At 41.0% G+C, this 13,044-nt stretch overlaps 1 protein-coding gene across 1 annotated transcript; it reads right to left on the bottom strand.

Annotated features, from left to right (window-relative positions):
- Window positions 1-9,051: 9,051 nt before the first annotated feature.
- Window positions 9,052-12,834, bottom strand: LOC135937250 (prolyl endopeptidase-like). Its single transcript, XM_065480359.1, has 11 exons — window positions 12,545-12,834; window positions 12,294-12,481; window positions 12,157-12,239; window positions 11,910-12,094; window positions 11,693-11,855; window positions 11,095-11,295; window positions 10,856-11,041; window positions 10,541-10,803; window positions 9,715-10,195; window positions 9,360-9,428; window positions 9,052-9,117 (listed from the first exon to the last, which is right to left on the bottom strand). Exons 1-11 carry the CDS (start codon window positions 12,832-12,834, stop codon window positions 9,052-9,054), a joined length of 2,175 nt encoding a protein of 724 aa, XP_065336431.1.
- Window positions 12,835-13,044: the final 210 nt, after the last annotated feature.

The following is a 13,044-nucleotide window of genomic DNA, read 5'->3' as shown; positions in this document are numbered from 1 at the left end:
CAATGAACTATATTCAATTTCCGTTGACGCACTCCGCAACGGAACTCGAACTGCAAATCCGAAACTAATTGGACAATGGAATGCAATTAATTCGTATAGAATGCTGATGGACAACCACGGGACAATGTATGCTGCCTTTCTGTCGAAAAACTACATACGCTCTTGGAACTCTTCCCAACCATTTGAAGAGCAACATTTTCATAAGGTAGGACAAAAATTAGAATAAGATTTTTTCTCTTCAAGTTTAATTTTAATATCGGTCAACATTTCGAATTCGGGAGTTGTGTGTACGGTTACATTCCTTCAATTATATCCTTCGGTTTTAGCTATAATTACAACAGCCTGTTACATCTTTTAGGTTGAAAATCTGAATACTTATTGGCCGTTTACTTTTGCCTTGGACTCGTCGGGTACCTTTTGGCTGACTGAAAATAAATGGACCAAACCAAGGTGCAAGCTACTAAAGGTTGAAGTCGGTGCGCAGCCATACTACATCACTGATTCTCCGGCGACAGGTACTTTTCTCTGACAAAATAGCTATTTCAGGGAGCTCTTTTAAGTTTCAACATATGTAAATTATTATTTATAGATGTGGTTAAATATTCATCGCCAGATGACTCCACATTTCCATCCCTCACTGTGCCATACATCTTCGATACGACGCCAGGTAAGTTTCACCTGAACACAGTTCCCCTTGAAAAAAATTAATACCAAAAATGAAATAACCTAATTTACCTTTGTAAACTAGTTGTAAGCTTTTCAACCATCGCAAGGCATGTGAAATATTGTTTCTATATGATTTAATATTCAGTTCCAGACTCCACTTCTCCTACAAGTGTTCCACCCAACTCCACGTGCGGATGTGTGAAAAAAGTGCAAACTGGGAAAACAGAAGAATCTAAAAACTCAGCTTTGATCGGCTCGCTCGCATTCTTCTTGGTCTTGAGCTGCATTTTCAACCTGTGGCTCACCCTGAGGATAAGAAAAATTCGAAATTCCAACGATCAGTGCAACGCAGGCGCCATGGAAATGGAAATTCCCACTCTCCCGAATCCTGTCTCACCGGAAATTGTGCACGAGGAAATCGAAAATGATTTATACGGCGTCGTCACGGCCCTGCCCCCTCGACCAAGGCTGTGAGAAAAGCCAAACCTTCCGCCTTTATTTCCTGCTGAGTGTGCTGTTTTAATAATTTCATCTATTTAATAAAAAAGATTTTTACTTTAATTCAATCACGAATAAATTAATGTGTTATGCTGAGAATATTGAAGATTTATTTATGTATCATCGCTCCTAGTTTCAAGATTAATTTTAAAACCATGCAACCTGCGTAGCATTTATGCCATACCGGTTGAAAAATAATAAATATTTTCCAAAGTCAGTCAATGCTTCAGTAAAAATAAAAATAGTCGGAATTAAATAATTTCTGTCATTTATAAAGGAAGTTAAAAATATGATAATAATATATTAAACTGATTTTCTGCCACCAGAAGTCTTTTACAGTGGCCGCCAGAGGCAGCGTTGTCGCCGCAGCCTGATCGTGTTAGTTCAGAAGCAACCTCAAGCTCGGCGCTGGTGGCACTCGGCGTCAGTTGGGGATGGGGAGAAAATCAGCCAGGCGAATGGCATGCCACGGAGGAGGGGGAACGAATGAAGTAGAAAAGGCGGAGTTTGCAGAGTCAAAGCCGAGAGAAGGGTCTACGTTAGTACAGCAGGGGCCTCAGTTGCGGCGCTGGTAGCTTACCTAGACCTTGATCAGGAAACCATGGTTTTAGAGTGGCCACCAGAGGCAACATTGTCGCCACAACCTGATTGTAGTTCAAAAGCCGCTTCAGACACGGAGCTGCTGGCACTTGGAGTGACGTCATTTGGAAAGGGGATAACAGGCATGCGACTTTGAATGGCAAATCGCAGGAGGGGGAATAATGATAGAAGTAGAGGAGGCGGAGCTTGTAAAGTCAAAGCCGAGAGAGGGGGCCGGTCGATAGTTCAACAGTTGCCTCTGATACGGCGCTGGTAGCGTTTTGTGTGACGTCATAAACGGAGGGGGAAGTCGGCCAATCAACGGACACGTGACATTGAATGGCATAGCTGAGAGTGCGGAGGGGAAATGAATGAAATGAATCAAGTGCATGAAAGGTGGCGCTGGGAAATAAAATTGAAGCTGCCGTCTTAAGTAAAATCCGATCATTCGGACCAACACAAATTTTCCCTGCGCAGGTCCAACCCCCTTTCCCCTTGTTAAATGAGTTTTCGCTGGCAGACTGTGTCAAAACTACTGAAATTAAAAATTATTAAAATATAATTTTATAATTCACATTTTTAGCCCTCTTTTACAGGTATTTCTCAGTGTATCCATCATTTTAACATTTTATTTAGCACTGCCCAGGTGTCATTATTGAAAATTTAGGTAAAAACTGTCAGCCTATGCTCATAGTGGCATTTAATTAAGAAAAAACATTTCAGCCAGTGAGCCCTGCTGCTTGAATAGTGGCTGCAATTTTTCCTTGTACGTATGTCTACGTGTGCAAAGCAAAGCGAGGTGCTGGCCTGTTTTTCTGCGGTTAGGCCGACGTTGATAGTTGATAGCAGCCGCTCTTATCACCCCCGCTTGACGCAAGCAAATTTCCTGCTTGAAAATCGAACGCAATAAAATACTGTGGCTTCGTAGCTTTGATCCGTGTTAAATTATAAGCCTTGTATTTTAGAATTATTCACTATTTGATGACTTTATTTTAGGCCCTCAGGTAGGAAGAACGTTGAGCAGTGCCAATCAAGGGCCAACCCTTTCATTTCCCAAAAAAACATCTGCGCGGTGATCAGATTAATTCAAATGCGCGTGCAGTGGCGTTTTTTATCGCGAGTTATGAAAAGTCACTTACACTGTTTGCAGCAAGAAAATTTGCAACAATTAATAAAAATGCCATAGATTATTCCAAATTTAAATATTGTTCGTTTAATAACACAAAACCGTGGATTTCCCTCCAAAGTTTTACCGTTGCCGCCAGAGGCAGCGTTGTCGCCATGTCCTGATGGTGCTATTTCAGAAGTCACCTCAGACTCGGTGCTGGTGGAACTTGGCGTGACGTCAGTGGTCAGTGGGGGCGGGGAGAACATGCATGCGACTTGAATGGCATACAGCAGGAGGCGGAAAGAATGAAAATGATTCGAGTGCGCAAGGTGGTGCTCAGAAATAAAATAAAAGCAAGTTTGTGAAGTGTCGAATCAAGCGGACCAAAGCGCATTTTCCCTGCGCTGATCAACCTCTACCCCCTTGTTAAATGCGCTTTCGCTGGCGGCTCTTTGTCAAAACTACTGAAATTCAAAATTAATAATATGTATCTCAAATAAAAAAAGATACTCGTACTATAATAAATGTATGCCACTTTTTGGGGAAACTCTTGGTTTTGAAATTAAATCGGATTTCAAGTAAGGAGACAGCCATTGCCATTTGAAAAGCACGCTAACTTTCCAGCCAATTTTCTCAAAAAATTACAGCGCTCCTTAGGTCAATTTAGGCTTTAACTGAATCCTAAGGGACGAGTTAATGCATTGGCAACTAGCATTTTCCAGGCTTTTGCAGTATCATTCCTCTTTAACATTTAAATAACAGTAGCAGATAGAGATATTGTTAGCTGTTTTGTTTGTTTTCTTAATTTAAACAAATATGTATTATGTACTGTTTTTTTGTAACAAGCGCAGTGCTGCAGGATGGCATAATAAAAGGAAATGTTTACCTGCTGGACCTTTGCCCCAGAAACAAAAATCTATACACAAACTCGAATCTCCTTCCTTCATTCGCACCAATTCACCACAAACCGAGCCACACGCAACTATATCATGGCTTCGTGGTTGAACATTCGAGCGGACAGAGAGTTGGACGCGTCGAAAATCCCACCTGAATTTCGGGTCAACGGAGAGGAGCCGATTGGCATGGCCAGGGCGTGGATCGGCAGCAGCCTCGTGCCAGGGTACGTGAGGCTCAGCAGCCACGTCGCCTACTTTGTCAACGAAGGCCAGGTTGTCAAGCAAAACCAATTCCAACTCTTCATCAACGGAAATCTCGAGTGGTTGGAATACGAGAAGGGCGATCCTTTTCCCTTCGAGGCCCTTCAGGTCGGCAGGTCTGCCCAGAACGAGCCTTTGTTCATCGGAAGTGTCGAGGTGGAAGGCGTCGTGATGTACGGAAAGGTGCAGGGAAACGTTTGTTACGTTGCGACCGACTCGGGCGTCATCGAGAGGACAACATTTTTGGTCCTGGCGATTATCGACTGAAATCTGACCGCGACGAGGCAAAATCTGCTGATGGAGCTTTGAATATTGAGAGAAGAACTGGTTGTAGCAATGGAATTTATTTATTTCCATTAGCGTTTCGGCATCTGCTGTATATTGGTTTTTTATGTTTTTGTTAACTTTTATTATTATTGAAGGTTTTTGTTAAAGCGCAATATAATTTCACCGTTCAGTTGCACTGCAGTTTATAGTTGCGAGAGGCTCCAGCACCCAAAACAGATGATCCTCTATATTCACACATTTCAGAATGTTTTTGGAGAAAAAAAAGATAACTTTCTGGATAAAAAAATATGTATTATTTTCTTATTGTGAGCTGAGTTTTTAATTGATTGTAAACCATTCTTCATTGTTTTGTACTTAAAAACGTTTAAATTTTTAGTTCTAAAGATGTATAAATTTGACAATAATTAAATAATTGTTGAGTTTAGTGTTATTTTTGTAAGAACAAATAACACCGTAATAAAGTGAACAAGTTTATTTGTTACGCATAACATTCCCGGTTTTTTTTATTTACGATCGCAACCGTCAACAAAAATATATATTTTTTAAACAGCACTTTCGCATGCATTATCCGAAATTATAATAATTTGCATGGATATTAAAGCTAATGGAGGAGCATATCTTTTACCGGTTAAGTGTTAATATAAAGGGGAAATAAATTAATTACCAATTATACAGAGATAATTCCTCAAACTTTGACAATGTGCCAAAATGGAAGATTCAAATTATTTAGAATAATTAATAAACCAGTTTTCTTTTTTAATGCGATTTTTAAATTTTAACATTTCGTAATTTTCGCATCTCCATATCTTTGGTTCTAACCATTAGAATTTCTTAAACTACCCACCATTGGACTAGTCTCAACCTTCCCTGACCTGCTAGATGTTTCAGGGGGTGCTAACAACCCTCCACCCCAAGTTGCTTTACTTCAAACCCCTCGAAAAAAGCATTTATTTTATATCTCTGAATTTTTATGTCAATTTACAATTATTTTAAAAATATTTTTTGTGTTGGGTTTGATGAAATGGACGGGCTCGTAATTTGGGAGAGGATTTTAGGAAAATTTAAAAACAAATGGAACATGTTAAATAATACTATCAAAATTATAGCTAGGGTCAAAAGGTGATGAGGGTAAGCACCCCCTGAACAATGTGGTTGGTTAGTGCAGGTCAGAACGAGTAAGAAGGTATTATAATTTTGGTTTTAAACATACATTAAATAACATACTACACAGCAGAATTTACGTCAGTTCAAACGGAAGGGTCGGCTTCTTCACCCATGAAGGACAGACTCTGAAAAAACAGTCCGAGTTCGAGATTTTCAAAGGTGGCAGCCAAATTTTGTGGATGCCCAAAAGCATCGGCCAATGTTTCAACGCGAAGGCTTATCAGGTCGGTAAAAGACGGCGGACAACCTACCTTTATACGCCTGCAGAGTCAGCAACAACGGAACTTATATTTACGGACAGGTGAGGCGATTTATTTTAATTGGAATTTCGTCGCATTTACAGAGGAAATTTTTATGTTTTCAGGTCCGTGGAAGTGATGTCCACATTATTTCCAACAATGAGAGGATTTTAGAGCTGCAAACGATCGACCTTCTGGTTCGCAAACAATGAGGACAAATTGAATTTATTTTCTAGCAAAAATGCATTTGATATTTTTTCACCTCTTAAATTCTGCAACGCGAATAAAAGTAGTTTTAACCACTATATATGCTTTGAGTACTTTACGAAAAAAATAAAGGTTTTAATGAAATTCTACAATCTAAAAATTAGCCGTTTCTTTAAATAAAACATGAAAATCCCAGGATTTATTAAATTAAATTACGACAAAGAAAAAGCGACATTTTTCTTGCTTGGATTGAAGGTAATTTGTGATTCAAGAGGAACCAAATTCATGATTTAATACGACAAAACGGCCATTAGCAAGAAATTTAGCATTTGTTTGTTTTTAACAAACAAATTTTCTCTATTTGCTATTTCATAATATTTGGATATGTCAAATATCCAGTTTAAATATTGAATTTGTAAATAAAGTTGTGTCCAAAAGAATTAAATTCGTCATTTCCATCCTCACCGGCAAACGAGTAAGACGTCAAAATGGTCCAGTTTCAGTGGCTGCGTTTTTCGAGCCACCGCGTAATCCCGATCGCGGAATTTGATCCTTCCAAGTTTGTAAACGTGCAAGAGGCCGTGTTGGCCAGGACGTGGCACGAAGGGAACCTCCTGCCAGGGTACGCGCTGCTCGGACAAAACGCCGGATATTTTGTTGACGAGCAGAACTGCCTGATCGTAAAAGCGGAATTGACAGAACTGCAGATCATCAGCGGAAACAGGAATATTTGGAAAATGCACCAAGAAGGAGAGGCCCTGCCCGAAAATGCTATCCAGATCGGTAGAACTAGCAGAAACGAACCTTTGTACATACGTCGGATGTGTGAGTTTGGACGGAGCCACGGTATACGGAAAGGTATGAAAAGGTCATTTTTAGTACATTTTTAATATATTTTTATTCTAAATTATAAAGGTACAACAAGACGGATCGTGTTTCATCGCCACCAAGGATATAATTTTAGTGGCGAAGACGTTTTTCATTCTCGTCGAAGCTCCTCGTGGCCAGACAGACGAATAAGTGGTTGAAAGAAAATTAGAAGGAGCACGAGATAATCAAGAGTAAGGTACCAGAGGATTATTTTAAGGGTTTTTTCTATTTTTCTAATCAACAGGTGCGTGCTGGAGACGGAGAAGTCGTTTGTTCCAACAGACAAGGCCATAATTCATCTGAAGAAAGAAGCCGATTTGTTCATATCGTTTATATTTTGTTGTTCTTATTATCTTTAATACAAGTATGTATGAAAAATTTACATATTAAATGAGAGAAAACCATTTCTAATTAAATAATTATTCTTTGAACAAAATAAAACCAATTTTATTTATTAATTAAAAATAAACAGCAGTTTAATTTAATATTTTACTTGATTTGCGATGGAAAATATTCGAAAATTTGTTTTAAAATTCAGAATAAAATAAATTAAATATAAAGAAATCTTAAAATTTAACTTTTATCTTTAAAAGGTTAAATTAAAATAAATTGAATTTATACTTAATTTCACCACAGAATTCTCCCTTTAAATAAATCTAAAGATATTATTTTTAACGAAAAATTAGGATGATACATTTTTAGAATTGCAATATATCTTAAATTTAAGACAATGTCTTTGGACTTTGGACAGAAAGTCCAGAGTTCAATATTTGAACGACGGTCGCAGAGCTACTGTTTGCTTTGTTTGTTTGTTTGTTTTCTTCGTCTAAACAAATTTACTGTGACAAACAACGCTAACATGCGAAAGTAGCGGCGCCAGGAACGATGATCGTTTTTTTTTATCATAATTGTAGCAAAGGGGGAGAAATGGGGGAAGGGTTTATGCACCTCCTAAACCCTTCAGTTTTCAGTTGCTTAAATGACAGGTCGAGACGAATCAAACGGTGGGTAGATTTGGTTGTTTAGATGCTTTTAATACCCTGAGAAATTTAAAAAAATAATGAGCGTGTATTTTACTTTTGCTGCAAGGGAATTAATTATTAAAAAATAATAACGCCATCTGGTGATGCCATAAACACTTAATAGAAATTTCAGACTTTTGGAATTCCCGGCGGGATTTTATAAATTTCTGACATATTTAAAAACGCCACTCTTCCTTTAAAAGTCGAGCAAAAACATGTCTGCCGAGTGGCTTTTCATTCAGGACGTCTCCAAAATCGATTTTGGAGAGGAATCAACTCTGCTGGCCAGGGCGTGGCACGAGGGAAACCGTCTGCCAGGGTACGTCAGTTCAAACGGAAGGGTCGGCCACTTGGCCCACGAAGGACAAGTTCTGGAAAAGCAGTCAGAGTTCGAGATTTTCAATGGTGGCCCGCACATTGTTTGGAGGCTCCACAGGAGGGGCCAGTATTTGCACTCGAAGGCTTTTCAGGTCGGTTTCAGACGGTGCAAAACGAACCTTTGTTCGTCGGCAGAGTCAGGATAAACGGAACTTATATTTATGGACGAAAATTTGTACTTTGGGCGGTGCAAATTGAACGGCATATATTATTATGTACCGGTATGAGAAATATATTTCGATCCATTTATAATTGATTGACATTGTAAATAATTTATTATTTTAGGTTCGCAACAATGGCAATATTTATATTCTTACACCGGAAGGCAGCATACTCGAGCTACCCGAGTTTGAAATCCTCGTATATAAACAGTCCAAACTGGAAGAAAGCAAGGCGACAGGAGCACATGCTCAGGAAGTCATAACCGATTGATGTATTTATCATCAATTTTTATACAATTTTTACATCAAAAAAATATAACCAGATACATGAGTGAAAACTAAGAAGCTGAAAGTCATTTTCATTTCTTTTACTAAGAATATTTGAATTTTCACACATGATTTGTCACCTTGTCGCCAATTTTGTATGCAAGCGTTTCTGAAGTTTACATCAAGCATTGGGAATATTAATTTAGGAACGCTTTTTCCGATCCCGTAGAATCCTAGCTGCACTTGCGCTAGAGTTATTTAATAGTTCTATTTTATACGACATATTGATACCCTGATTAAATTTTCTTCGTTATCAGTTTTTTAAGGAAGCAGCCGATCGCTAAATCAGCATAGCAGTTTTGATTGAACTCAATTCATTTTTATTTCTTTCCTTCCATGTTTTATGTTACATAATTACAATAGAAGGTAGCTGTAAGCTTTTTTGACTCAGAAAACGCACTGGATGTTCAGAGAACGCTCGATGAATGAGAGAATGTCCGTTTGCTCTTCAATCTGAAACAGGATTTTTTTTCTATTTAAAAAAATTGGAATTGTGTTCAGATTAAGAAATCATAGAATTTTTCAAGCTTTTTACGTAAGTTTCCATTTGTGATTGACGTAATAATTTAAGAAATTCAACAACTCAATTAACTGAAATAGCAGTTAAAATAGTAAATAAACCGTGGCGCCAAATGTTTTCATCGTAAAAACCCAAACGGATTAGCTTCAAACTATAAAGACGATTTGGATCTCACCCATTTGGTAATGGGCTTGCCGCTGCCATGTCCAGCCTTGGTCTCTACCTTGATGAGCAGCGGATTCGTCTGAAGCAGATGCAAAAGAAAAACATGAAGATTTTGGTTTTCAACACATCAAAAGAAAAAAGGATTTAGAAAAGAATGCTTAGTGGCAGGATTGAGTCTAAAATCGCAGAGGAAGTGTCTTAAAACTAAATTTATAACGAATGTATACGGTGGCGACAACTAGTGGATTGTTTATACAACAGAACAAATCACCTGGAACTGTTGATAGGCATTTATGTCCCGAAAAAACACCTGATTCTCGTATAGCCACGCTTATATTTCTATTCAGGATCCGAATAACACTCACCTGGGCAGGGTGGTTGCGCAGGGTGTGCTGCAGCTGGGCGATGAACTTGAGAGAGTGGAGGGGCAGGACGCGGTCGTCGTAGTCGGCGGTGAGCAGCAGCGTGGCCGGATACTGCCTCGGTACGTCTTCTTCCAACGGCAACTTGACGTTGTGCAGCGGCGAGATGGCCAGCAGGTTGGGGAAGTGTTCAGGGTCGTCAGGGCTGCCAAAGTCAGACACCCACGCGTGGCCGATGGTGAACTTGTGGAAGCGAAGCAAGTCGAGGACGCCGATATCCACGATGGCGGCGCCGAAGAGCTCCGGCCGCTGGTTGATGCACGCCGCCACCAGCAGGCCGCCGTTCGAGTCACCCTGGATCGTCAGACGGGGGCTGCTCGTGTACCCCTCCGAGATCAGGTACTCGGCCAAGGCCTGGAAATCGTCCAGACCGTTCTGCATGTTCAACAGTCGGCCAGCGTTGTGCCACGACTCACCGTACTCTCTGGAAACAAACAGTTGTTGGTTTTAGATTAAATATTGTTAAAATTCATCTGTCTAGGGTGTATCATGTTGGACACTCCGGTCCTCGTTCCATCACCGAAGTTAAGCAACATTGAGTGCACGAGTGCAGTCAGTAGCTGGACGGGTGACCACGCATAGCTCTACACAAACTCGCTACTTTTCCAGCATGCGTGATTTGGCTTCACGGGACGAATGTCTAGCGTTTCTAAAAGTCCCCCTTGAGCCTGGTGCGTCATCCGTTCGCGGTGCTATTCAGACCAGGGTTTCAGCATTCGTGCCCTTCCCGGTCCTCGGACAAGGATAAAAAAGTATAAAAATTACTCACCCTCCACCCCTGATGTTTGCAGAGACGAAGACTCCGTCGAAATGCTGCATGAAGACCAGTCTCGTGACGCAGAAGTCAGGCGTTAGGCTGCTGTTGAAGCCGCCGTATCCATACAGCAGGCATGGACTGCTGCCGTCCTTCTTCAAGTCCTTCTTGCGCACGATGAACATGGGCACCTTGGTACCATCCTTGCTCGAGAAGAACACCTGCTCCGCCATGTAGGACGAGGCGTCGAAGTCCTTCAGCTCGATTTTTCTGTACGGCTGAAATTGGAGTATAATTTTTTAATGCATTTTTCTCGAAATAACTCCTTACCACAGGCTCAATGATAGGCTTTGACAGGTCACACATGTAAATCACTCCCGGCGTGAGGAACGAGGAGAAGCTGAAAAATAACTCTGGGTACTTCCAATATGCACACACGCTGGTCACCATGCCCACGTCCAGGGGCAGCTGCGTGATCAGATTTCCGGTGGCTAAATCTCGGATTTGCAGCAAGCTCTGCATTAAAAGGCATTAATATTAATTTAAAATCAATCAATCAAGGGTGGAACCGTGACGTCGTGGATGTAGAAAACGACGAGTTTGTCTTTGTTCGAGAGGACGGCCCAGTCGAGCACGTCCTTCGGGTGCTCAGCCACCAGGGTCCTCCACTGGTCCATGTTCGGATTTTCCAGGTCGATGGTAACCAAACGGTAGTTGGGTGCGTCCTTGTTTGTCCGGAAGATGAACTTGGACCCCACGTTTGTCAAGTACTGGGAAAATAATTTTGATGTAAACATCTCTTAAAAAAGTCAACTTGATTTCCAGCATTTTTCTTTTTTACCACTTAACTAGAAAACTTTTGCGCAACTAGTAATTTATTGTCAAGGCTAAAATGGTTTTATTTTGATTAAAATTCAGTTTCTCGTAAGATTGTCGACCACGATCCCTTATTGGATATCATTTTGGGGACCCTTACGACCTGTTCCAGAATACCCCGACCTGAGATATGCTTGACCGATATTTTATGCTTTTTTGGAGCACATTTGGTGATTTTTCACCCTTGCCTATCATCTTCCTTCCTCAGGTATATACTCTTTTGGTCAATTTCTCTTCCTCGACGGACGGTTGCCCCCTCTGGAGGCCATTTATCTTTTAAAGATGACTTACCTTATAGTCAGAGTCCAATTTGTGCACGATTTGGGTGAGAGGCAGCAATCCTTGAGGTCCATCAGGCAGAGAGCCGATCTCGGCAAAGAACACCAAATTATCCTTGCATTCCTTCGCTGGCAAGACGATCAGGAAATTGCCGCAGTGGCTCACACAAGCACCTCTGTTTGATTTTAAAAGAATAATTAACTTGAATTAATAAAACGGTTAATCATACATTAAGAAACGCGGCTCGTCGGGGAACTCGACGACCAAAACGTCCTCCGACTGTGGGGTGTTGAGCCTGTGGTAGTACAGCTTTTGGTTCAACGTCGACTCCGTCTCGGAGCCCGTCGACTCCGTCTCGGAGCCCGTCGACTCCGTCTCGGAGCCGTCTGCTTTTCCCTGCTCTTCCGGATACATCTGATTTAAAAAATAAATGTGAGAAGGACTGGTCTTCTTAAATAAATAGAAAAAAGCTTTACGGCATAGAAGATTCCTTTGTTGTCATGCGACCACGTCAGCGGGGAATGCTTGACCTTTTCCAGCACCTCCGGATAATCAGACCCTGAATTTCAAAGATTAATAAATATAATTATTTAACCAGTATTTTGTTTGTTGCCTGTTTCGATGTCTCTAAAATGGATGGTGGTCCAGTCTGATCCACTTTTGCTCAGGCTGTAACTCATGGTTTTGCCGTCCTCGGAAATATTAAATAGAGTCATCGCCACTGTGCCATCCTCGGACAGCTCGTTCGGGTCGAAAAACATGGAGGCCTCGCCGTGTAAATCATCCTGCACGTACAGAACGCTGAAAAAAAATTTTATGCGCAAAATATACAACTGCTCTTCCATCGGTAACCAGCAATATTACTCTTGATTCTGGAGGCCGGAGTTTTTGATGAAGTAGTAGCGGTCGCCATGGTGCGAGGGACACGAGTATCTTGGAAAGTTCATGAGCTGCGTGAAGCGGCTCTTGATTTCCTCTCTGTATTTAAAATTTTCCAGGTACGGCTGGGTAATGGCGTTCTGCTTTTTCACGAACTCCTTGCACTCCGGCGAGTAGGGAGCCTCGAGCCAACGGTAGGGGTCCTTGACCTTGGTGCCGTGGAAATCGTCCACGACGCTCTCGTTCCTCCTGGCAACCGGGTAGTTGAAGGCCATGCTCGCAACACGATCCTACACGTTGTCCACCTGCTGCAGGGAAAAAGGGGTGTCAAGATATTTTGAATAAAAAATGAATCAAATAAACTTTTATTTTGACGAAATCAATATTTTTAATGGGAATTAAAAAAGCACATATTGACGATAGAATGTAAACTGGCCAGTCCGTGCCTGTTTTTTATTGGTTTGTCCAGTCCGTGCCTGACACGC

Source organism: Cloeon dipterum, chromosome 2 (assembly GCF_949628265.1).
Source record: "Cloeon dipterum chromosome 2, ieCloDipt1.1, whole genome shotgun sequence".
In the NCBI taxonomy this organism is placed as follows: domain Eukaryota; kingdom Metazoa; phylum Arthropoda; class Insecta; order Ephemeroptera; family Baetidae; genus Cloeon; species Cloeon dipterum.
Note: the sequence above shows the minus strand (reverse complement) of the source record. Positions and strands in the feature narration are given on the sequence as shown.

Excerpts from the sequence above, each read along its gene's own strand:
- LOC135937250 (XM_065480359.1), bottom strand. The coding sequence starts at position 12,834 with ATGGCCTTCAACTACCCGGTTGCCAGGAGGAACGAGAGCGTCGTGGAC. Across the intron at positions 11,856-11,909 it reads GACGAGCCGCGTTTCTTAAT|AGGTGCTTGTGTGAGCCACT; the intron begins GTATGATTAACC and ends AAAATCAAACAG. Across the intron at positions 9,118-9,359 it reads GCAAGCCCATTACCAAATGG|ATTGAAGAGCAAACGGACAT; the intron begins GTGAGATCCAAA and ends ATCCTGTTTCAG.